This window comes from Pediculus humanus, genomic scaffold, assembly GCF_000006295.1.
Source record: "Pediculus humanus corporis 1103172108309 genomic scaffold, whole genome shotgun sequence".
Classification (NCBI taxonomy): domain Eukaryota; kingdom Metazoa; phylum Arthropoda; class Insecta; order Psocodea; family Pediculidae; genus Pediculus; species Pediculus humanus.
In genome coordinates, this window is record NW_002987878.1 from 407,272 (window position 1) to 431,498 (window position 24,227).

At 30.8% G+C, this 24,227-nt stretch overlaps 5 protein-coding genes across 5 annotated transcripts; 3 read left to right on the forward strand and 2 right to left on the reverse strand.

Annotated features, from left to right (window-relative positions):
• Positions 1–185: 185 nt before the first annotated feature.
• Phum_PHUM580820 (Vesicle transport protein GOT1B, putative) lies at positions 186–1,122 on the forward strand (the record flags this gene model as incomplete). Its single annotated transcript, XM_002432286.1, has 5 exons — positions 186–210; positions 306–397; positions 488–666; positions 778–859; positions 1,078–1,122. 5 exons carry the CDS (start codon positions 186–188, stop codon positions 1,120–1,122), a joined length of 423 nt encoding a protein of 140 aa, XP_002432331.1.
• Positions 1,123–3,783: 2,661 nt separating this feature from the next.
• Phum_PHUM580830 (ADP,ATP carrier protein, putative) lies at positions 3,784–7,572 on the reverse strand. Its single transcript, XM_002432287.1, has 3 exons — positions 7,301–7,572; positions 4,416–4,912; positions 3,784–4,034 (listed from the first exon to the last, which is right to left on the reverse strand). Exons 1-3 carry the CDS (start codon positions 7,467–7,469, stop codon positions 3,792–3,794), a joined length of 909 nt encoding a protein of 302 aa, XP_002432332.1. The 5' UTR covers positions 7,470–7,572; the 3' UTR covers positions 3,784–3,791.
• Positions 7,573–9,035: 1,463 nt separating this feature from the next.
• Phum_PHUM580840 (uncharacterized protein) lies at positions 9,036–11,157 on the forward strand (the record flags this gene model as incomplete). The annotated part of the gene is made up of 7 exons (XM_002432288.1): positions 9,036–9,120; positions 9,191–9,301; positions 9,379–9,484; positions 9,833–9,964; positions 10,078–10,262; positions 10,407–10,757; positions 10,850–11,157. The coding sequence occupies 7 exons, from the start codon at positions 9,036–9,038 to the stop codon at positions 11,155–11,157; spliced, it is 1,278 nt and encodes a 425-aa protein (XP_002432333.1).
• Positions 11,158–13,270: 2,113 nt separating this feature from the next.
• On the reverse strand, positions 13,271–14,273 carry Phum_PHUM580850 (uncharacterized protein; the record flags this gene model as incomplete). Its single annotated transcript, XM_002432289.1, has 3 exons — positions 13,271–13,466; positions 13,554–13,973; positions 14,062–14,273. 3 exons carry the CDS (start codon positions 14,271–14,273, stop codon positions 13,271–13,273), a joined length of 828 nt encoding a protein of 275 aa, XP_002432334.1.
• A 4,738-nt stretch (positions 14,274–19,011) lies between these two features.
• Positions 19,012–20,364, forward strand: Phum_PHUM580860 (tubulin alpha-1 chain, putative; the record flags this gene model as incomplete). Its single annotated transcript, XM_002432290.1, has 1 exon — positions 19,012–20,364. The coding sequence occupies one exon, from the start codon at positions 19,012–19,014 to the stop codon at positions 20,362–20,364; it is 1,353 nt and encodes a 450-aa protein (XP_002432335.1).
• Positions 20,365–24,227: the final 3,863 nt, after the last annotated feature.

The following is a 24,227-nucleotide window of genomic DNA, read 5'->3' on the forward strand; positions in this document are numbered from 1 at the left end:
ATTTTTATTTATTTCCTTTAACTTATTTATATGAAATAGTTATTATTTATATAATATTTTTCAAAACAATGTGTTTTAATTTTTTTATTAATAAGAAAACCGAGTGACGTGGAAGTTTTTTCTTTTTTTTTTGTTTCATATTCATCTTGTGTGTGAAAGCCAAATAAAGTTTTGTATATATCAAAATGTTTGAGGTGACCGATTTGCAAAGTAAGTTTTCATGACTTAGCAAAAAAATTAAATTATTTAAATTTGTTAAATGAACTCTCTCATTCGATAACTCATAATAATAATTTTGTTTTCAGAAATTGGAGTTGGTTTCGCTGGATTTGGTATTGGTTTTATGATTCTCGGTGTCATCTTGTTATTCGATAAAGGTTTATTGGCAATAGGAAATGTGAGAAGTTTAGATAAATAAATAATTATTTAATTGATAAACAAGTTAATGAAGAAATAATTACTTTTGTAATCGTTAACTCATTTACAGATATTATTCATTGTCGGATTAGGATGTGTTATAGGACTTCAAAGAACATGTAGATTTTTTTTTCAAAAGCATAAATTTAAAGCTTCAGCAGCATTTTTTAGCGGGATTTTTGTCATTCTATTGGGTTGGCCTTTTATAGGAATGATATTAGAAACTTATGGATTTATATTATTATTCAGGTGATTGATTGATTGATTTGGAAAAAAAAATTATTTGATTTCATATCGCTTAAACTTGTTTTTCTACAAACATTTTATCGAACGATTTGAAACATTTTCTTTTTGTTACAGTGGATTTTTTCCCGCTGCTGTTAACTTTTTAAGAAGAGTACCATTATTGGGAACTATTTTAAATTTACCAGGAATTAGTATGGTAATTTAATTTTTTTTTAAATGAAATTTTACAAATGGCATTATTTAATAATAATACTTTTCGATGACTGTTTTTCGTTGTTCGAAATTATTCATTTACTTATTTATATGTTTCACATTTCGAACATCGACTTTAAACAGTTCATTCTTCAATTATATTTATTATTGCCCTTATAAAAATCCTTTTAATTAATATTTTCCTTTTTTTTTTACTTATAGGTGTTAGATAGACTTTGTGGAGATTATAATAGAACTACAGTTTGATTTAAGATAATAAAACATAAGTGAATAGTTGTTAATAAGTGTCTTACTTGAACCAAAAAAAAGAAACATATATACATTGAACTGTCATTCCTCACAGATCAAAAGATCTGACATTCTCAATTCCATTACAACATATACATATATATATATATAAACTTTATGTATTCGATAAATGTAATTAAAAAAACAAAATTGACACGAAATTTACTCAATCAAGTTTTGAAAATGTTTGTTTATATGTTATAATTTATTGTGAATGAATAATAATAATAATAATAATAATAATAATAATAATAACAATTGGCAGCAATCGGTCTAATTAATAATAAATAATTATATTTTTTTATTTAATTTTTTGAGATTGATTTTAAAAAGAAATTATTTTATTTTAATTTCGTTTATTTTGTTTTTTTTGTTAAATGAATTACATCATTTGTTATACATTCCTAATAATTTTAATGTAAGAATAATAATGATTTCAAAAAAAAAAAAAAAAAAAGTAATCGAACATGAGATTTTTTTTAATTTTATGATAATAATAATTATATGAAGAATACAAAAGTGTGAGAAGTTTTAATATGGAGAAGAATATAATTATACAAGATTTATATTATTTAATGAAAATAATGTGTTAAAAAAGAGAAAAATGCATAAATTTTACAATGGCAAACAAAATATTCAACTACAAAATAAATGAATGGAATATGAAGAAATGAAGAAGTGAAAAAAAAATGGCGACGATTTGTTATTTTTTACATATAAAATGAAAATTTTAAAAGTATTTACCAGTTATATGAATAGTTTTCCCTTTTTCTTAATTATTTCTTAATTAACAATAAAAAGTTACGAACATTATTAAATTATTGTTTTTAACCCGACATAAAAATTACCGTTATACGTAACGTACGTTCTTTTCCCGCGTAATTAATTATCCATCTAATTCCACGTTTAATTATTAATACCTTAACGTATTCTCAATAAATAAAGAAAACAAATACTTTTTTTTCATATTTTTTTTAAACAACGTTAATTTAAAACAAAAAGAAATAGAACTTACCTTAAATATTAATTAATTTTCTTTCGATTCGAAATAACGTAACTCCATATTTTCCATTTTTAATAAAAATTTAATTTAAATAATATATATGTACACTCAACGTTATTAATCGTAATGTAATCTTTATAACGGAATCGATTTTCTTTCTTTTTTTTTTTTATATTATCTTTATCGTCCTTGAAATAGATAAGGATGTAATTTAAAAATAAATAAAAATTAGGTTTTACACTAATTTGACCTATGCCCACATTTGAAAAAAAAAAACAATTAAGCATTATTTACTTAACGAATTAATAATAAGCATTTTTTTGCCACAACCGTCATCTCTCTTTAAAACCTAACACGTTACTAAACTATTAACCGGAAAAGGAAAAAATAAATTAGAAACCGGAAATGGAATAGAATATTTCCCACTAACTCATCACGTTACCTTCTTTATATAATTCAAACCCAGGTAAGTTTCCTCCTTTTTTTTTTTTAAAACGACGGCCATTTTTATATTAAATTCAATAAAAAAAAATAAAATTTAAATAAGGTAAATTAATATTCGGGTCATATAAATAAAATAATTTTAATTGTGCCAAATCCATTGCCTACCCTTGCCAAATAAATTTATTTTTACCCTGGCCACCATCTTTCAATCTTTAACAAAACATCGTCTGCTATTTTCTTTCTCTCATTTCATACAACAACCACAAATAAATAAATAAATAAAACAAAACATTTTTCGTTATTTTTTCCATTTTTATTATTTTTAAACATTTTTTTTATCATTTTTATTTATTTATTTTTTTTAAAACATTTATTGATTTTTTATTATTATTTTCTTCAACATAATAATAATAATAATAATTTATTATTATTTATTTTATCATCGTTTACATAGAACTTTTTCTCATCGACGGTTTTTTTCTCATTTCTTTCTATCTTCTGTATCATCATCATCATCATCATTTGGATTAAAGCGTTTTTATTCTCGGTTATACCTAATTTGTTAAAATGTCGGCTGTCGGTCGACGACGACTACATAAATGCTACTACTTTTTTCTTTTTTTTTTTTTTCAAATATAGATATATATATATATATATATTTTGTCGATTTCGAGTAAACATAAACAAACAGATTTTGACTCTCAAAGAATGAAAACAAACAAAACAAAACCGGGATGCAAGTTAATAATAATAATAATAATAATTGATTAGAGTGAACAAGATAGTCAAAATCCATGTCTCATTTTCCTTTTCCCCTATTTTACCTTATGTTACAAAAATTCTATGGCGACATTAATTTTAATAATAATAATAATAATAATAATATTAAACGATTTATCGAGATTTCAGTCAAGTTGTAAAGGGAGGTAAAAGGGAGGAAGTGGGGAGAGAGGGAGAGGGAGTGTAGGAGAGAGAGAGAGAGAGAGAGAGTGAAAGGGGAGGGTAGGAGGGTTGGTTGTCTTTTTTTTTTTTTAATACTTGATCGTACCTCGATGAAATCCGACCTGATCTACTTGAATGATCAAAATGGAAAATACTAATTAATTTTTTTTCTCTTTTTTTTTTTTTGCAATAAGATTTTTTTTTTTTTTTTTTTCAATGAGTCCTAACGAACACGTGTTTACAATAGAGCTTTGATTTTATCGTAGAATACCAATACGAGAGCTCCTCCCGTACCTCTGAGAATGTTCGAAAAGGCTCCCTTGAAAAATGCTCCGCCTCCCTCTTGTTTGTAAATGACTGCCCAACAGTGCATCGTGTTCTTGTAAATGATTTCCGTCTTCTTACGACCCGACTGCATCATCATACGCCTACGTACGGTATCGAAGGGATAAGATACGATACCAGAAACGGTTGTCACGGCCTAAAATCAAACGACAAACACAAACACAAAATTAATTTTTTTTTTGTCTTCTTCTACTTTGACGCACTCATCATCATGTCGACGACATGCTCTTATGAAAAGAGAGCAAAAAAAAAAAAAAAAATTAAGGATTTACACATCGTGTGTACCTATAAACATCCACAGGTTTATAACAAAGGTTAGTAGTGATCGGTGATTGAGTTAGTTTCACTCATTTTCTTTTCCAATCAAGGTTTATTATTGTTATTATTGGACGGTTACAGGATAATTAGGGTGGACGAATTCGAGGAAAGGTCTACGAAAAAGAAAAAAAATAATAATGATATTAGTAACATTCGTATCATCTAGAGAGAAAGAGAGAGAAAAAGAGCAAAAACTTACTTGAGCAATGGCCCAAGAAACGAGGAAAGGCGTGCTCTTGGGATCGGGCAAGAAATCCCGGGCCGTGTCGTAGAGACCGAAATAGGAGGCTCTGTAGATGATGATACCTTGAACGGAAACGCCGAAACCTCTGTACAAACCCACCAAACCGTCGGATTTGAATATCTTGGCAATGCAGTGACCTAAACCGTTGAATTCTCTGTCGGCTCCGGCTTTGCCCACGTCGGCGGCCAAACGAGTACGAGCAAAGTCAAGGGGGTATACGAAGCAAAGGGACGTGGCACCAGCGGCACCACCCGAAGCTAAATTACCCGCAAAGTGACGCCAAAATTGAGTGTTTTTATCGATTCCGCCGAGGAAAATTTGCTTGTATTTGTCTTTGAATGCGAAATTCAATGCTTGAGTTGGAAAGTATCTAATTACGTTGGCAAGGTTACCACGCCAAAAACTCATAAAACCTTGTTCCTTTGGAATACGCAAAAAACAATCCACGATACCTAAAAGGCAAAAAAAAAAAAAAAAAAACAAAAATTATACACGCATAAATACAAATTCATACGCAAACGCGCACGTGCACACACGTGCACGCACAAACACACCTTAAAGGTATTGCAAAAGCAAAAAAAAAAATTTCAATTTTGAAGCAGACACAAACATAAAATCAATTTATTTATTTTAAACATTGTTATCAGTTCAACAACAGAAAAAAAAAATGAGATGAAAATTAGAATAAGGTAATGAGTTCAATGTTAATATATAGGCTATTTATTATTACACACACGCACACGCACACACACACACTCACATACACACATATCACAACTGATAATCAAAGAAGAAGACTCGAATAATTCTTAAATACTTCACAAAAAAATTTATGCAATCAAACACACAGGGACAAAAACATACACATAAAATGTGTCAACATAATAATAATGATTCTTCCCTCACATGATATGAAAAAAAAAATCATATCTATCGATTATAAATAATAATAATAATAATAAAAAAATGATCATCACATTATTAACCAAAATTCAAATATCGAAATGAAAATCATTCGAAATCAACATATAAAGTCAGATGAGAGAGAGATTGAGAGACAGAGAGAGAGAGAGAGAGAGAGAGAGAGAGAGAGAGACAGAGAGACAGAAAGAGAGAGAGAGAGAGAGAGAGAGAGAGAGAGAGAGAGAGAGAGAGAGAGAGAGAGAGAGAAGATAAACATTTTCACACTCATGAATGTGTGCCACCTTGGATGTCAGTCGACAAAATCAAACACCTTGAATTAAAAAATTTTTTTTTCGATAAAAGGTAAACAATAGGAAAATAATATTTTAAACATAAAAATATTAAAACAAAAACAAATTTCAATGCTTTTCAATATTGAAAAAAATAAAAAACAACCATAGGCAACATACATATATGTTAAAAGAAGATAGAGAGAGAAAGATAGAAAGAGAAAGAGAGAAAATTATTATAAAAAAAAAAAGTAAAAGTGGTAAGAGATGTTATATTAAATAAAAACCGAGTGTGTGTGTGTGTATAACAGGTTTACATCATTATGCAACAATATTTTTTGTTCGATATGATAAAAATAATTTTTTTGTAATTTTGGATTCAATTTCTTGGCAAATAATTATTTGTTCTAGTTAAAATGATGGCAAATTTTTTATTTATTTATTTATTTTATATTTGACATTCAAAAAAATTTTGGGATGAAATCAAAAAGATTCAAATTATCTCGAGAAGACAAAAAAATTCTCCTCACTTGTTCTACATGTACAAAATTAATTTACAAAATCAGAAAAATTTTTATTCTTTTATTTTTTTTGGCATTAAATCAAATTAAATCTAGGATAAGCTAAAGAAATTATTTTTAAAAAAAAAAAAAGTGAATTGACCTAGGATTTTAGTTTAATTTCATTTGAAGGGCGGAGGAGGTGGCCCCATATTATAATAACCAATTAACAAATAAATTTTTTTCTTTTTTTTTTTCTAACCGTTTAAAAAAACAAAAAGGTATTTAATTAATCATCTCACGGCGATAATACTTCTATGAGATTTCAAATTATTAAAAAAAAATTTTCAACGTATCGATTTTTCATGGCCATTAATATCCGTTGACCCAGTTTTAATAAATTAATATCAAAATTTTGATAGACGAAAAATAATAATGAAGACATTTGACCTTACAAAAAAAAATAAATAAATAAATTCCAAAAAAATTTCAAGTTTATATCATTTTTTTAAACCACAAAATAAAATAAATAATAATAATGAATCCTTTGAATGAGTTTTTTTTTCGCACTCGAAAACCTTGAAAAAAAAGCAAATCCGCCGCCATCTTGTTTTTTTCAAAGTCTTCATTTTTTTCTCTCTCTTTACCCTGAATTATACGTTTTCCTTTGGCTTAACCTTATTAATTGATTTTTTTTTTTTTCTTAGAAAAAAAAATTTGGCATTGATAATAATATTTGAATTACCGGGTTTTTTTTTTTTTTCTACACGTATTTAATAGCCTTTAAACGTTTTTATGTCTATAATCCACACGTGGCACTCATTTGAAGTAAATTACTAATTGTTAATTTTCATTAGCATAATAACATGTCAATTCATTAAATATTGACTTTATTAATATTCGAATAAAAAAAAAAAAAAAATTCAAATATTGTTTCTAACGGTTCGAAATCAATAAAATGATAGAGTGAGAGAGAAAATTTTTTTTTTTTTCTTAAACATTGATCTCGTGATCGTATCAAGGAGACTTTTTTTTGATACAATCATCGATTTTTACAAAATCGACTAATCTTTTACACTTGTACGAATTTAATCATTATAAAAACGATTATTAAATAATAAAACAAAATATTATTTTAACCACTAACCTTTGTATCTTTGTTCTTCACTAATTTGCTTGGAAATGTGTTGAACTTGAAGAAGAAGTTTTACTCTTTCGATGGGTGCAACTGCCGTTTTTGATATAGCTGCAGAAATACCACCGGCAGCAAAATCTTTCATAAAAGAAACTGGATCAGCAAGATTTTTACCTGACATTTTGATTGTTTTTTTTTTTTTTTTTTATTTTTTTTCCCTCTGACTGAATTTGAAAACGACTTTACTACGAAAAACGATGTTAGGGCCTCGACTGTTGCCCGAGAAGAATTCTAACGGCAACCGAGCGACGAGAACGGGAGTCAAAAGAGATAGAAAATTCGAAGAGTGGGAGGGGCTTGAATAGTCTCCTGCCCCGATTATTAATCGATTCGAACGACATCTATACGTAATTTTTTGTAACTAAAATTTTTTTCAACTCGTTTTTTTTGTCAAGACCTACGTCAAACATAATTTCTGTTAACCGTATTTTTATTTTTAAAGGAAGTTGAAGGACGAAATGTAAAAATTCATAGAAAACAAACAAAAATCAATTATTTCAAACTAAATTTTATATTTTCGAGAAAGAGAGAGAGTGGAAAAAAACAATCGAATCATTCGTGAGTATCAAATGTAAAATAAAACAATTTATTATGACATTATTATATATGACAATAATAATAATAACAATAAAAAACCGTTGGAAAGAATGACGACTGCGATAAATTTAAAATTATCATCATTATCATCATCACTATTATTATTATTATTAAATAAATAAATTTAAAATAAATAAAATATCCCAAAATGAAAAAAACAAAAAAAACGAAAAAAAATTATTTCAATATTAATTCGATACGAATGTGTGTGTGTGTGTGAGAGAGAGAGAGAGAGAGAAATAGACGCAGAGATTATTAACGGATTAAAAAGTTTTAAATTTTACCGTTTATGACGTCATTCTCCTCCGCCATTTTGAAAAGATAAAAAGAACGATTGCGATTGGTGAAGAGTGAGGGGAGGAAAGGGGAGGGAGAGAACGTTCAGTTTATAAAAAACGAATTTTTCAGATCGATATGGCTGACATGCGCTGTCGGTTATTTTATTATTTTCGAATAAGAAAATGTGATATCATCATCAACTTAACATCGGGATTTTGTATTTTTGTTTTGTTTTGTTTTTTTTTTTGTTAGTTTTGTTTTCGGTCGTATAATATCGTTGAAAACGAAAGTAAATTGCTGACATTTGAAAAAAAAAAAATTAAAATAATAATAATAATAGTGACGACAACGAGACAAAACAATAGAATTTGAAAAATTTAATAACGGATTTACGTTTTTTTTTTTTTATTGGTTCGTACGCGTACGTTTGAAAATTATTTTATGTATGTGTTTTATGTGATAAAAAAATTATTTAAAATAAATAAATAAAAAACGAATAATAATAATAAGTATGATATTTATTAATTATTAATTTATTTTAATCGATTTTATCGCGTCGTTAATTTTTTTTTAAAAAAAATTTTAACTGGTGCCACTTTAAACGACAAAAAAATGATTTCTTATATTAAAAAGCAACAAGTTTATTTAATTTGAAACGTTTTTTTTTTTTTTTTTTATGTAAATGAATAAAATTTTAATTGTTTCTATTATTATTATTATTAATTAACATCGAGTGCCAAAATTAAAAAAAAAAAAAATGCTCAAAAAATGAAATTATGAACGTTATATATAATTTAAAAAAAAAAACAAAATGGCATTCCAACCGACTGGATTACAATTTTGTGCTTTATTTGTCATTATTATTAACATAGGTTATGGAGTTCCACCAACTACAGGTACAATTAACGATACCTTATTGATATAGATGACAATTACTCATTTATAATATTTTTTTGTCCATTCAAGGTATGAAAAATTGTGAAGGTTTTGGAGAATGTATGCTTTTTTCCGGTTATACATGTAAAAATAATAAATGCGTTTGCGATCCAGACGAATCGGGATTATATCGTTGCATACGTAAGTTTTTCAACAATTAATAATAATAATAATAATGGGGACATCTCTTTTAATACACAAACTATCATTTTTTCCAGCACCTAAATTATATGGGGAAAGATGTAATTCTGATCAAGAATGCCAATTGGGCGATTACAATCTTCTTTGTTTAAAAAATGATATAAGGATATGCAAGTGTAAAAGGTAATGAAGGAAATTCTTTCTAGAAAGTTCTGTTTGGATTGTGTGTGTGTGTACCTTAAAACCCTTAACAATACAAAACCTGTTCTATAGTATCCAATCATACAGCTATGATTCTACTGTCTTGAAGAGACAGTTCTTCACAAAATGAGATTGAGAAATAATAATAATAATAATACAAGGATTAATCTTATATTTAATTAAAAATAGGATTGTACAGTTGTTAAAGAAAACATACACACACACGCACACACACACACCGACAGAAAACATTTTTAATTAGTTATAATGTCACAATCGGTGGTCGGTTAAACAAAATGGCGGACGTGATTTATTTTATTTTTATTGCAGGGGTTACGTTTGGGACCTCGAAAGGAAAAAATGTCTTCCAACGTTAGATGATGATATGTACAGTGGAAAATTCGATCCAGTTAGAGATCTTATTATTCCAGGTTTAATTATAATGACAATAGGTGCCATGTTGTATTTAGGTTTTAAACTATTTTGTAACTGGTAATTATATATATTTTCATCATTATTATTTTTTAATTGTATTCCAATAAATAATAATAATAATTTTTGTAAATGAAATTAAGTGGGAAATTATGGAGAAGGAGAAGACATCAGGAAATAGCAAGAGAATTAGAAGAAATAAGTTCTGGACCACATCAACAAGCGTGGATAGCATCCTATAGAGTTTTCAGCCCTTATAATAATCCCGATAGATCTTCATCAGGTTTATCTCCGACTAGTTTTCCAATACATCCGACACCCTGTATGGGTAAGAGAAAACAATCAATTGTTTGTTTGTTTGTTTGTTAATGATTATTAATTAAATAGCGTGAGTGACAAAAAACAAAGACAAAAAATTTGTTAAACACAGCAAAGTTTTAGATGTTCCCAATAATACCTAATTTTTTTTTAGGTTTGTTCGTACCTAGCCAATCGATAACACAAAGTCCGCCTTCTTACGAAGAAGCATTAAAACATAAAGTTATATTAAGCAATTACAATCCAGGACCTCCAGTGGTGCCACCATACACTCTTCAAACATCTGACGTACAAAGACAATATCAAACTCTACAATCGAATCCATCACCCTCATCTAGTATTTTATTAAATACACCAAACGTTCAAAATTCTTCCGTTATAATAAAAACAACAACAACAACAACAACTTCTTCCGGTCATCATAGATCGTTTCCGGTTGGACAAACCGACGGTTATAGAGTATTACCTATTTCGAATGATTGGCCTGCACTTCAATACAACAACGGTACTCATAATGATAATGATAATGATAAAACATGTAATTTTACATTATTTTAATGCGCCCCAACCCCACTTCCCCCCTTTATTTTCTTCCAGGGACCACAAACCAAGTGTGGAACGTACATAATTCATCTCCATCCGTTTGTCGTCGTACACAAGAATTACAAATGATTCATCAAACGGATAATTCCGATAATATTATAGATGGTACCCACGTTCGAGTACCACCCACGGATTTCCTATCTCAACATCAAAGAAATTCACAAATACAAACGTCGAGATCGTCGGGAAGTCACAGACCCGGACAATCACAAAAAATATATCACGGAACGGAAAACGTGAGAAACAACAATCACAACAACAACAACAACAACAACAATCAAAACAATCGAAGAAACAGTTAAAACTATTTTTTTTTTTTACTGGAATTTAACTGGAAAATTTTCTCCAGAAACAATTTTAAAAAAAAAAAAAAATTGATCTCATATAATTTTTATTATTTAATAAATGGAAAAAAACATTCCTCGGACCAATCATCAATCATTTCTGTTATTCAAATCAATAACTATGTGATAATAATAATAATAATAATAAACTAAATGTGAAAATTTATTTTAAGAATGTTTAAAATTTGTATTGAATATATAACGAAAAAATCAAATATAAAAAATAATTTAACCGATAAAAATTAAAATTTATTTATTTAAAACCGTTTCACATATTTATTATTATTATTTTTTTTGGGTTTGATATAATCAATCAATCAATCGATCGATTCGTTATTAATAATGATAATACAATTGACAATTTTTTTTTTTTTAATTATCATATAAAACAAAAAACTTACATGTACAATGTGATTCAATAAGTCCATTATGTGTTTTGTTTCCGTGTTTTTGATGATAATAATAATAATATTATGTTTAAAACTATATCTATCTCTCTCTCTCACTCTTTCGCGTGCATTTATTTTCTTTTTTCCACATTTAATAATAATAATTAAACCGATACCTCATCGTTTAACATATATATATACATATATATATATATCAAATAAAATTTTTTTTTTTTTTATTATTTTTTAAATAAATTATTAATAAAATAAAAAAACATTACAAATCAGTCACGTGTTTAAATAATTACAATAATAATAATTAAACATAACAACTCGCGAATTAAAAACGATAATAAAAAAAGGAAATCAATCAAACTCAAACGTAATCTCAAACGATTGAGAAAACGAGAATTTTTCCTTTCTTTTTCTTTTTACTATAAATATATTTTCATTACGTATTAACGTGAATAATTATTAAAAACCTGAACTTAAACAAACGATAAATATAATTAATCAATCACGAATGCAAAAACTACTACACTCCCGCATAAACATTCATTTTTTTTATAAAAATTTTTAATTAAACATAACGGATATTCGTTCGCCATTACTTACTAAATCGATATATCGACGCATCGATCGATTCATCGATTCAAACTAGTCGTTTATTTTTTTCGCCGGTAGATTCGCTACTACACGTGTTTACGAGTGCGACGCGAGCGCGCGCCGCGTTCGCTCCCGTAACTAAAACATTTTTTTATTTTTAAATAATCAACAACCATTAATCATTCATTTATTTATTTTAATTATTTTCATATCTATTAAAATTATTATATATATATATATATATATATATATATATATATATATATATATATATTGATATAAATATAAATAATTAACGAAAAAACAACCAACTTTTTCCAATTATTATAATAATAATAATTTACAATTGAAAAAAAAAAAAAACAAAAAGAAAATTTCGATCGCCATTTTTATTCAATCATCTCATACCCCTTAAAACAAACGAAAATTCCGTTGATAATATTTTTTTATAATAATGATAACAACTGGAAATTTACAATTACAAACATTTTATTTATTTATTTATTAACTAATAAATAACTGCCGACTATAATATTTTTAATTATTTTCTAATTCATAAATAAACATGGGAACATCTAAATCAATTTTTCAAACCATGCGTGTAAGTAAATTATTTTTTTTAAAAATATTTTTTCAAATCAATAAAAAAAAACAAACAAACGAGCCAAAAAAATATTTAGTAGTAGCAGTAGTAAAATCCAAATACATCGTTACACGTCGATGAAATTCGAAAAGGAAAATTTCCAGTTTTCCAGGTTATAAATGAAAATTTATTACAACGTTTATATTATCATCAAACGGAAACGGTTACGGCGGCGACGTTAAACGAATGAAGCCGATTTTTTAATTTTTTTCTACGGATTATTATTATTATTATTATTATTATTATTATTATTATTATTATTATTAACGTATTTTTTTGTATAGGAACGAAAACGAAACGACTCGCTTGGCAAACGATTATTATTATTATTATTATTAATACGCTTTGGAAATTGTGCGTTCTTAGTGGTCGCGAGGTTTCGTAATGATGATGATGATGATGATGATGACTAATAACGGTTTTTTTTTTTTTTTTAGGTGAGTTCCGATCCTGAGCTTGGCTTTCTCGATACCCTGTTAATGAGCTTACGAAAAGATGCCGTCCATTTTGATCTTTCCAATTTGCATTTGGCACCCGTCGTGCTGTTGGTGCTTCCGCTACTACTCGTGACCGTTTGCTGCTTGGGATCGTATAATTCCGACGAGAATCCCGAATCCGATGAGAAAGCTCTGTTCGCGGGGGGAGCCGACGACGACGTCGCCGTCGTCATCGTCGTCGACGTCAACGATTCGTCCGGGTGCACGTCGTAAACGCACGTGCACGCAGACACGTTGTACGAACTTTCTCCCGCGCAGGGAGGAATGTTGTACGATTCTTCTCCCTGACCCGAATCGCTGCTCGATTCCGACACCGTGCTCGTTTCGTCAATGTAACTGATGTGCGGATTTGTTAAGCAAGAAAGTGGAAGGCTCGGACACGGGCTGGGAGAGGACATGCAAGTACCTCCTCGGCCCAGCGAATACGTGCGTCGGAAGGAATAATCTGACCTGACCGAGTGATAGGGCGAGGGTTGCTGATCGAGTCCCGGACACGTGTCCAAACTCTTATCCAAACAAGATGACGGATATTCGAAATCCGGTAGGCATTTGTCCAGTGGATCCAACTGTCCGGGAACGGGCCTCATCCAATTTCTCAAATCTTGAAACGGAGATTGAAAGCAAGCGAACAATTTCTTGCTGAAAATATAAACGAAAAAACGATAAAAACATTCGCACTCGTTCGTTCAAACGAACGTTCGCCGCCATATTTGTTTTTGCCACTCACTCGTTACGTCCGGCGTATTCTCCGAACGATGCTTTCGTGTACGCGCACACCGAACATTTTTTCCTCCTGCACGTCGCCAAGTGTTTCATGGCTTTTTTAAGTTGACTGTTGAGCGTCGCCGTTTGACGAGCCGCGAGTTTCAATTCCGAAACTTCCTTTTCCAAACCCACAACGTTTTCCGACATTCTTTTCTTCTGCAGGCTGAGATCCATGAGACAATGACCTGCTCCGGCACGCTCCACTTCCAATCTCTCTTTTAACTCTTCGTTCTACCCGAAAGAAATTATTTAAAAAAAAAATTAATTCATGCAAATACGATCATCATTCATTCATTCATTCATTCATTCATTCAAGATTGTTCGTTTTTTCTTCTTCTTTCCTACCCCCCTCCTCTTCGCCCCGCCTCCTCGTTCGATTATTTTATTTTTTTTTTCAACGTTTTAATTGAGCTCAACAAACGCAACAAAACAACCGAACGGGGCACGCGCGAGTTTTCTCTACGAAAACATTATTAAAAAAACAAAACAAACAAAACAAACACGATCTTGTTTCATCATCAACACAAAAAGACACGAAGGGAACATGTTTTCCATTTGTTTTTTTTTTTTTTTTTTTTCATTTTATAATTTGATCAATAAGACAACAGAAGAAACGCGAGAATGTTTTTTTTTCTATAAAAAAAAAACAATCGAACGCTCGCACGATTCTTCTCCTCACAAAAAAACAAATCGTTACAATTACACGCTTTTTAAACATGTTGGGGGGGGGGGGAAGAAAGAAAAAAAACAACAACGTGGCATCAGATAAAATCGACTGTGTTGGTGGGTGGGAACGAGAAAACACGAGAAAAAAAAAAAAATTGTTATTCACGACCGACCGTGACGGACGTCATCGTCATGACGAATCATTATCGTTCTGGAAAACGAAAAAATCCCCCGAACGGAATCGAAAAATATTTCGCACGGGGGGAAGGGGGAAAAGGGGGGGGGCGGAAAACTTGAAAACGAAGAGAGAAGAAGAAAAATCGTGGCTCCAGCAACTGGAACTCAATTAATTTATAATAATAATAACAAATCATTGGAAAAACGTATACGATAAAAAATTTCCAGACGACAAACGAAAAAAAAAAACAAAAAGGGGGGAGGGGAAACGAATAACTGGAAAGACTTTAAAATAATATTTTTTTTGGAAATCGAAAATAATAATAATAATAATAATAATAATAATAATGATAATGATAATAATAATAGCGATGATGGTTGATAGATAAAAATTCCATTGTAGAAATTTTAATTTTTTTTGGCAAATTTATTATCATCATCATCATCATTATCATCATCATTATTATTTTCTCGCGCAAGAGTGTTCAATGTCGAAATCGCAAAGTGTCTAAAAAAAAAAAAATTTCTAAGAAAGTGAAATTAAAAGATTTTTTTTTTTTTTTCGCTGGAATTTTGGAGAAAGAAAGAAAAGAAAAAACCGGTAAATTGATTTCGATGCCAAATTCGTCGAGAGTAAAAGCTCTCAATTAAAAAAAAAATTTTTTTTTTTTTTTTTCTCCAAAAACATAAAACTTGACTGGAGAAATTTTTTTTTACGCTTTTTAAGTTTTTTTTTTTTTTTACCTCGCGTTCCAGGAAATCCTTTTCCGCCGATATGGCCGTCACTTGTCGGACGATTTCCTGTCGAGCTCGTTCCAAACCTCTCCTTGTGTTTTCGGCTTCCTGCGCTTGCAATTTCAGCTGGAAAAATGACAATACGTTTTTACATTTTAAACAAAAACAACAAAGTTTTCCATTCAATAATAATAATAATAATAATAATAATAATAATAATAATAACAACACCATTATTATTATTATCAACCTTTTTTTTTCCTCCATCGAAAATAAAAAATTTCGTTTAAAAAAAAAAAAAATGTCGTACCGGACATTACGGATTTGAAAATTAAAAAAAAAAAAAAAAATTTCGACTTTCGATTAATCGATTTTTTTAAATTCGCGTTTTCGATTCGATATATCGAACGATCGTGATCGTCCTTTGTCTAAAGCCACGACACCCATTCATCATTTTTTACATAAGAGAAGAACAGAAGAGGAGAAGAAAAAGAAGGAAAAAAATTAATCCGAACGCGTCGATTTCCGTTCGCGTCCAATTAAGTAATAATAATAATAATAATAATAATACAATGCTCTCGTCGTTATTACAAGTTGGCCAACCTTGACTCGACATAAAATAAAATTTTAGGAAAAAAAAAAAAAAAAAAATCTTCTGCTCCGTTGATCACGTCAAAAAAGATTTTTTTTTTTTTAAACTTCTTAGCCTGTAGCGGACGTGCCCTCTCCCCTCCCCCTCCTTCCCTCCCTTTTCCCCCCACGCACGCAACATTCGCAATTAATTACGACAAAAAAAAATTATTCGAGCGTTTTAATTACTTTCGACCACCTTGTTAATTAACTCTTAATCATAATAATAATAATAATAATAATTTTTTAAACCTTTAAAGTAACCCGAGAAAGAGAGATAAAGAGATAGAGATAGAAAATTAAAAATTGAATCGATTCCAAAGTTTTCCAGTTCGTTTTGGAGAATTTTACGGAAAGAGAGAGAGAGAGAGGAATAGAAAAACCGTTAAAAATTAATTAATTTTAAATTTTTTTCAAACCCGAACGACGAGTCGATTGAGATTAAGACAATAAATAAATAAATAAAAAACCGGAAACGCGAAATAAAAATTAAACCGGAAATGGTCAAAAAAAAAAAAACATCAAAATCGATCGCGTTAATTAAGCAAGCGTTTTGCAAGAAAAGAAAAAAAATGAAAATTAATCACCTGAGCATAAGCCTCGTTTCTTTCCTTTTCCAATTTATCCTTCCAGTGGGAAAATTTTTCTTTTTCCGCTCGAAGCTGTTAGAATGAAAATAATAATAATAATAATATTAATAATTTTATTATGTTAAACATTTAAATAAATAAAAAAAGAGCTCAACACTCTTTTTTTTTAATGCTGCGCGGCGTTTGCTCGTTAATTGATTAATGATTAATAATAATAACAAAAATAATTAATAATAATAATAAATAATAATTAATAATAATGATAATAATAATGATAGAAGCAAAGCGGTAATATATTACTTCCGTCATCAAAGCCCTGTAACTCGTCGGTATATTTTTTACATTTAAATCCTTTGATCGATTCATGACGTTTATCCCCAACACTCGCAAAACTTCGACAAAAACAAACAAAACAAACAAACAAACAGACAAAAACTGTCGACTGTCCACAACAAGATTGAGCTACAATAATTAATGACGATGTCAGACGATGATGATGATGATGATAATAATAATAATTAAATATAATTAGGTTAATGTTAAATGGTTTCCTTCTTTTTTTTTATGTAGGTGTCGCATACGCACGCACACGCACGCACACACACACATTCACCGTTCATTGTACTGCAAACCGACATTTTTCCCCGCAAAAAAAAATTAAAAACTCGAGCTTCATCATCATCATCATCATCTCTTAATTTCCGCCATTTTAAAATACAATCGAATATTTTTTTCCATCTTCTTTCGGTAGTCAAGTCGTCGGTGTCTGTCTGTTTGTCTCCAAGTTCCAACCAAAACATTTCCATAGAAAATATCGCACTCAAAAGAGAAACAAAGACAGAAATAGGTGGGAAGGGGAAGGGGAAGGGAGGGGAGAAATAAGTTATTGATTAACGATATATTTAAAAAAAAAAACCCCTTCGCGACAAATTAACCCCAACAAACGTAAACAAAAATAAACAAAATGGCGTAGGAATGGAAATGTATACATTTAAGGGGGGAGCACGTGAGCGAGAGAGGGAGGGGGAGGGGCGACGGCGGGGCGGGGGAGGTGAAAGGGCGGCGGCGACACCCGCTTATAAATTTATATATATAAATACACGAAGAAACAAACAAACAAAAAAAATAAAACAACTTTTTCTACCTTTCTCCGCACAATCGATTCAATTTCTACGAGTAGAAAAAAATTTTTTTTTTTTTTTTTTTTTGCTGGAAGACATAAAAGTTTTTTTTACTCCTTCGGTAAATGTATGTTTAACTTTCCTCTTCTCTACCCCCTCCCGCCCCTCTTTTTCCCTCCCTTTTTTTATTTCGTGCATCCACATTCTAATCCGGTTTCTTCTTCTTTATGTATTTTTTTTCCCTCCCTAACGGGTCAAAAATAAATTATTATTATTATTATTATTAATAATATTATAAATGCTGCGAGACTCTTCGTCGTCGTCGTCATCATCATCGTCATCTTTATTTTTTTTTTCTACTAACCTTCGGCGTATGAAAATAATAATAATAATAATAATAAACGATTTTTCTTCTTCTTCTTCGTCTTCAACATCATCGTCGTCGTCGAAGGTGTTGTTGTTGTTTACATTTAAATAAATCGGACAAAGACAATAATATTTACGTCGCCACGTTTTAAAAATGGATGCCGCCACCGTTTCAAAAATATTTGTCTTCTGCTACGAAATAATTTAAATATCAAAATGTGGCAAAGTTTTTTTCCTATCGAACGATGACAAAGTCTTTCGAAACGTATGAAAATTCGACATTTTTTTTTTCAATCCGACTTTTTACGATGACGATGAAATTTTTTTCGCGTCGTCGGACACGACGACGACACGTGGAAAACATGGTCGCTCCCCTCGATTTCTCAACCGAAAAAAGAAAAGGAAAAATAAAAATAAAAAAAAAAAACCGAATTTGGCGGATTCGAAAAACAAGGAAAGGGAATTTCGCGGCGTCGTCGATTGTCATTCTATTGTCAACCAAAGAGAATCGTCTACAGGAAAATATTCGACCGTTTTTATCGTAGCGAATTTTTTGCTTGTTTTAGATAATATTTTTTTGGATTTTTCATTAAATTTGACTATTTTTTAGTTACATATTAATAAGAAATGCGTGAAGTTATATCGTGTCATACCGGACAAGCGGGAGTTCAAATCGGAAATGCGTGTTGGGAACTTTATTGTTTGGAGCACGGAATACAACCCGATGGTCAAATGCCATCGGATAAAACTGTTGGAGGGGGAGACGACAGTTTCAACACATTTTTCAGTGAGACAGGAGCTGGTAAGCACGTACCCAGAGCTGTTTTTGTTGATCTTGAACCGACAGTAGTCGACGAAGTGAGAACAGGAACTTATAGACAACTTTTTCATCCCGAGCAGTTGATTACGGGTAAAGAAGATGCGGCTAATAATTACGCCCGTGGACATTATACAATCGGTAAAGAAATGGTGGATTTAGTTCTCGATAGGATAAGAAAATTGGCGGATCAGTGTACTGGATTACAAGGTTTTTTAATTTTCCATTCGTTCGGGGGAGGAACCGGGTCCGGATTCGTATCGTTATTAATGGAAAGATTATCCGTCGACTATGGCAAAAAGAGTAAACTTGAATTTGCCATTTATCCAGCTCCGCAAATTTGCACAGCCGTCGTCGAACCCTACAATTCAATTTTGTGCACTCACACCACTTTGGAACACTCCGATTGTGGATTCATGGTTGACAATGAGGCCGTGTACGACGTGTGCCGGAGAAATTTAGACATCGAAAGGCCGACTTACACGAATTTAAACAGACTTTTGGGACAAATAGTTTCATCCATAACGGCATCCCTGAGGTTCGACGGAGCTTTGAACGTCGATCTAACGGAATTTCAAACCAATTTGGTACCCTACCCGCGAATTCACTTCCCTCTGGCGACCTACGCTCCCGTCATATCAGCCGAAAAAGCCTACCACGAACAACTTTCGGTCGCGGAAATCACAAACGCGTGTTTCGAACCCGCGAATCAAATGGTCAAATGCGATCCGAGACACGGTAAATACATGGCTTGCTGTTTGTTGTACCGGGGTGACGTCGTTCCCAAAGACGTCAACTCGTCCATCGCGACCATCAAAACGAAAAGAACGATACAGTTCGTCGACTGGTGTCCGACCGGGTTCAAAGTAGGAATTAATTACCAACCTCCGACCGTCGTTCCCGGAGGTGATTTAGCCAAAGTTCAAAGAGCCATTTGCATGATGTCGAACACGACGGCCATTGCCGAAGCCTGGTCGAGATTAAATCACAAATTCGATCTCATGTATTCGAAAAGAGCTTTCGTTCATTGGTACGTCGGAGAGGGAATGGAAGAAGGTGAATTTTCCGAAGCGAGAGAAGATTTGGCTGCACTCGAAAAAGATTACGAAGAAGTCGGCATGGATTCCGTCGAGGGAGAAGGAGAAGGCGGCGAAGAAATGTAAATAAAGAATTCCCGATTCGAAAACAAAACCAAAAAAAATCAAAAAAAACCCAAAAAAAAAACCAAAAAAACGAAAAAAAAAAAAGAAGAAAAGAAAAACAAAAAAAAAATTAAAAAAAATACACACACACGCACACACACGCACACATACACGTGCTTATCCATCACTCTCACCTTTTCTTTCTCTTTTCCTCCCACACACTCACACACACCCTCACACGCACACATACACTTTACACACACACACACACAATCCCAATGTCGATCGCGAGCGGAAAATTTATTTATTTATTTATTTTATTTTTTTTTTTTTTACAAACGAGAAAAAAAATAATAATGATAATGATAATGATAATGATGCTAAAAAAAAAAAAATTTAAAAATTAACAAATATAAAATAATAAAAAATACAAAAAATTTGAAAAAAAAAAAAAATTTAAAAAAAAAAAAAAAGGGAATACGATAAAATGTGATGAAAAAACCAACGCGCGCAAAAGGTATATGTTTGCTATGTGAAAGTTAAATTATAAATGTTTAACTCATTTGTTCTCTCTAATGTTTCAATAATTAAATATATATTTATTTATATATGTATATATAATATATATATATACACAACAAGCAAACGCAAAAATATATATATATATATATTTATATGTATATGTGTAGTCATGTTTTGTGCAGCAAAAAAAATCAAAACCCCTACGAAGAAGAAAAGAAAAGAAAAAGGAAAAGTTTTTTACTAAACTCACCTTTTCGCAATCTTCTTCCAGTCTAACGACTTTTTCCAATTGTAAAAAAAGTTCTTCTTCCTTTTCGTGAAGTTCCAATTCTTTCGTTTCCAATTTCCTTTCCAATTCTTTCCTCGCTTCTGCCAATCCATCTCTTTCCGCCTACGAAACGAAATGATTCATAATTTAATTTTAATTTTAATTTTAATTTAATTTAAACGTGCGTGCACACACGTGCACTTTACGCGTATATGCATCGTGCATTCGTATTCGAAAAAGTCGTGGAATAAGATTTTTGTTCGTACGTTTTCATTATTAATCGAGGTCGTCGCACATCTAAATATAAATCAACCGTGTGTCAAGTTCGCGTAACGGATTTATCATTACCTACGTACAAGAATACCTGTATGCATATATATATATATTTTCTGCCACGTTTCCAACAAACAAATCCTCCCCTCCCCTCCCCTCCCTCCCTTATTCCATACGAAATGTTAAACGATCCTCCCCCTATCGAACGTGGTTTTAAATTTCGCCATTTTTTTTTTTTTTTTTTTTTTAAAAAAAAGGTAAAATTTGATAACGATTTAAAAATATGATTTACCGCAGCCCCCACCCCCCACCCTATCACGCTTTGATGATGATGATGATGATGATAATAATAATAATAATAAATAATTTCCACGACAGAAAATCGATGAATATAATCGAACCGAATCGTAACGAAAAAAAATTTAATTTAATTAAATTATTTATTATTCAAAGGTTACCCGATTTGTTTTATTCATTAACAGGTAATAATGTTTGTTCGTTTTAATAAGTTTATGCAACAACAACAAACAACAAACAACGAACAACAACAACCATTATTCATGCTATTTTTTTTTATTTCTTTCTTTTCATTGCTATTAAAATGTCTTGCATGATTTTTCAACCTGAAATTATTTTCGTTTAATCCAACTTCCCCCCATCTCCTCATCTCCCCATCTATCTTCCCTCTGTCGGATTCAGACGACAGAAACGAATTAATAATAATAATAATAATAATAATAATAATAATAATAATAATAAACGATTTGTTCCAGAAAAATTTTTTTTTTTTTTTTTAATGTAATCGTCGTCGTCGTCGTCGTGCAGACTCCAAAATATCGATTTTTTTAAAACCATTATTTTTATTATTATTATTATCGTTTAAATTTATAATTCCGAACTTTTTTTTCTTCTCACTTTTTCCCTCCCCCCCCCAATTTTTCCTTTTTCCCACATTTCAAGCAATGGAAAAAATTTAACGCTCACGTGAAGTGATGAGACTATTACGTCACCAAGAAAATATCAAGCACTTCAGGCGAGTGTTGTAGTTGTATCGACCATTCCCGGAAAATTCAAGAAAGATAAAAAAATTAAATATAAAACCCCCACCCCCTCACTCACCCCCCACCCGGCACGACAGATTCGCAAAAGTCGTCAAAAATTGAAATCGTTGATTCTTTAACGATGACAAATAAAATACAAATCGAATGTAATTATAATAATAAATTGGAATGCGAATCAGGTTCGCGCAACAAAGTTCAATGAACCCTATTGTTATCATTAATTCTCTACCCGGAAATGAATTTTTTTTTTTTTTTAATTAAGCTATAATCACATCCATTAAATAAAAAAAAAAAAAAAAATTAAAAATAATTGTTTTTTTTTTTTTATGGAAAGAAACGGGGGGGGGGGAATAATAATAAGAAGATGGAGGAGAAGAGGAGAGGAATTCTTTTTTTAGACGAAGGTAAACATCTATAACCGTTCCTCCTCCTTCTCCTCCTTCTCCTCCTTTTCCTCCTTTTCCTTCTCTTTCTGTTTTCCCTCCTCCTTCTTCTCCTCTTCCTCCTCCTTCTCCTCCTTTTTTCTCATTTTTCTCCTCCTTTTCCTCATCCTCCTCCTCCTCCTCTTACTACTACCACCACCTTTCATTTTTTCTGCGGAATTTGCAACCCGAAATTATCGATTAACCAAAAAAAAAAATTTTTTTTTTGGATAACGTGGCACTAGATAAGTGCATTGCAATGCAACGAGAGTTAGAAAGAGAAAGAGAAAGAGAGAGAGAGAGAGAGAGAGAGATAAACGAAAAATTAACAAATAATTTAGTTTATTAGTTCGTTCGTTCGTTAATCGCTTAGTTTATTAATTAAAAAATAATAGTAATAGTAATAATAATAATAATAGTAATAATGATAATAATAATAATAAAATTTTCGTGATTTTTTTTTTTTAAATTTCGTTCCGGATTTGAAATTTTCCACTTTTGAGCAGGAAATTTGATTTTATTTCTTTTTTTTTTTTTTATTCTGAAAATTGACCTAAACGGTTACGCCTCAAACACGCAAAAATTCACACGCACCAAACATACTCGATTATGATGATGATGATGGATTCAATTATTTTCTTATTCTTCTTTCTATTTTTTCTGCATAATTCGCGTTCGCATAAAAAAAAAAAAAGTGCGTTCGTCGCTAATGAATCATTTAAACAAAAAAATTTTTTTAAATTCATTTCCTTATGAGAATCACTCATTCCCTCTCTCTCTCTCTCTCTCGCTCGCTCGCTCGCTCTCATTAACAAGTCCCAATGAAGCCAGACGTTCGAATACATCATCCCATACACAACAACCAACGGCGAGGTTTCCCTCCTCTCCCCGGGATTTCGATTCATTGATAGGCAACAAATCGAATCGAATTTTTCCAACGGTTTTCTGACGGCCATCTTGATTTCTCCTTTTTTTTTTTTTTACGTACGAAAAGAAAAATGGGAAAACAAACGACGACGACGACCAAGAAGGTTTGTATTACGTGTTTGATAAGAGAAAAAGAGAGAGAGAAAGAGAGAGAGAGAGAGAGAGAGAGAGAGAGAGAGAGAGAGAGATAAAAAATTAAAATTAAAAATTAAAACTACTCCAAAATTCCTTGTCGGAAGCTAAATTAAACGGATGACCTTTAAACTTTTAACGAATTCAAGTTATTATAAAAAAAAAAAAAAAAAACTTTTTCTAATTTGCATCCGACCTATCAAGTTCGTAGCTTTTTTCAAAACAAACAAAAACTGCAACCGACGAACAAACGTCTTGACATAAAGAATAATAATAATA

What these genes read in the sequence shown, in the direction of transcription:
- Phum_PHUM580830 (XM_002432287.1), bottom strand. Translation starts at nt 7,469, where the DNA reads ATGTCAGGTAAAAATCTTGCTGATCCAGTTTCTTTTATGAAAGATTTT. An exon ending in TGAAGAACAAAGATACAAAG is followed by an intron (nt 4,913 to 7,300) that starts GTTAGTGGTTAA and finishes TTTGCCTTTTAG; the next exon opens with GTATCGTGGATTGTTTTTTG. An exon ending in TTTCTTGGGCCATTGCTCAA is followed by an intron (nt 4,035 to 4,415) that starts GTAAGTTTTTGC and finishes GTTTGATTTTAG; the next exon opens with GCCGTGACAACCGTTTCTGG.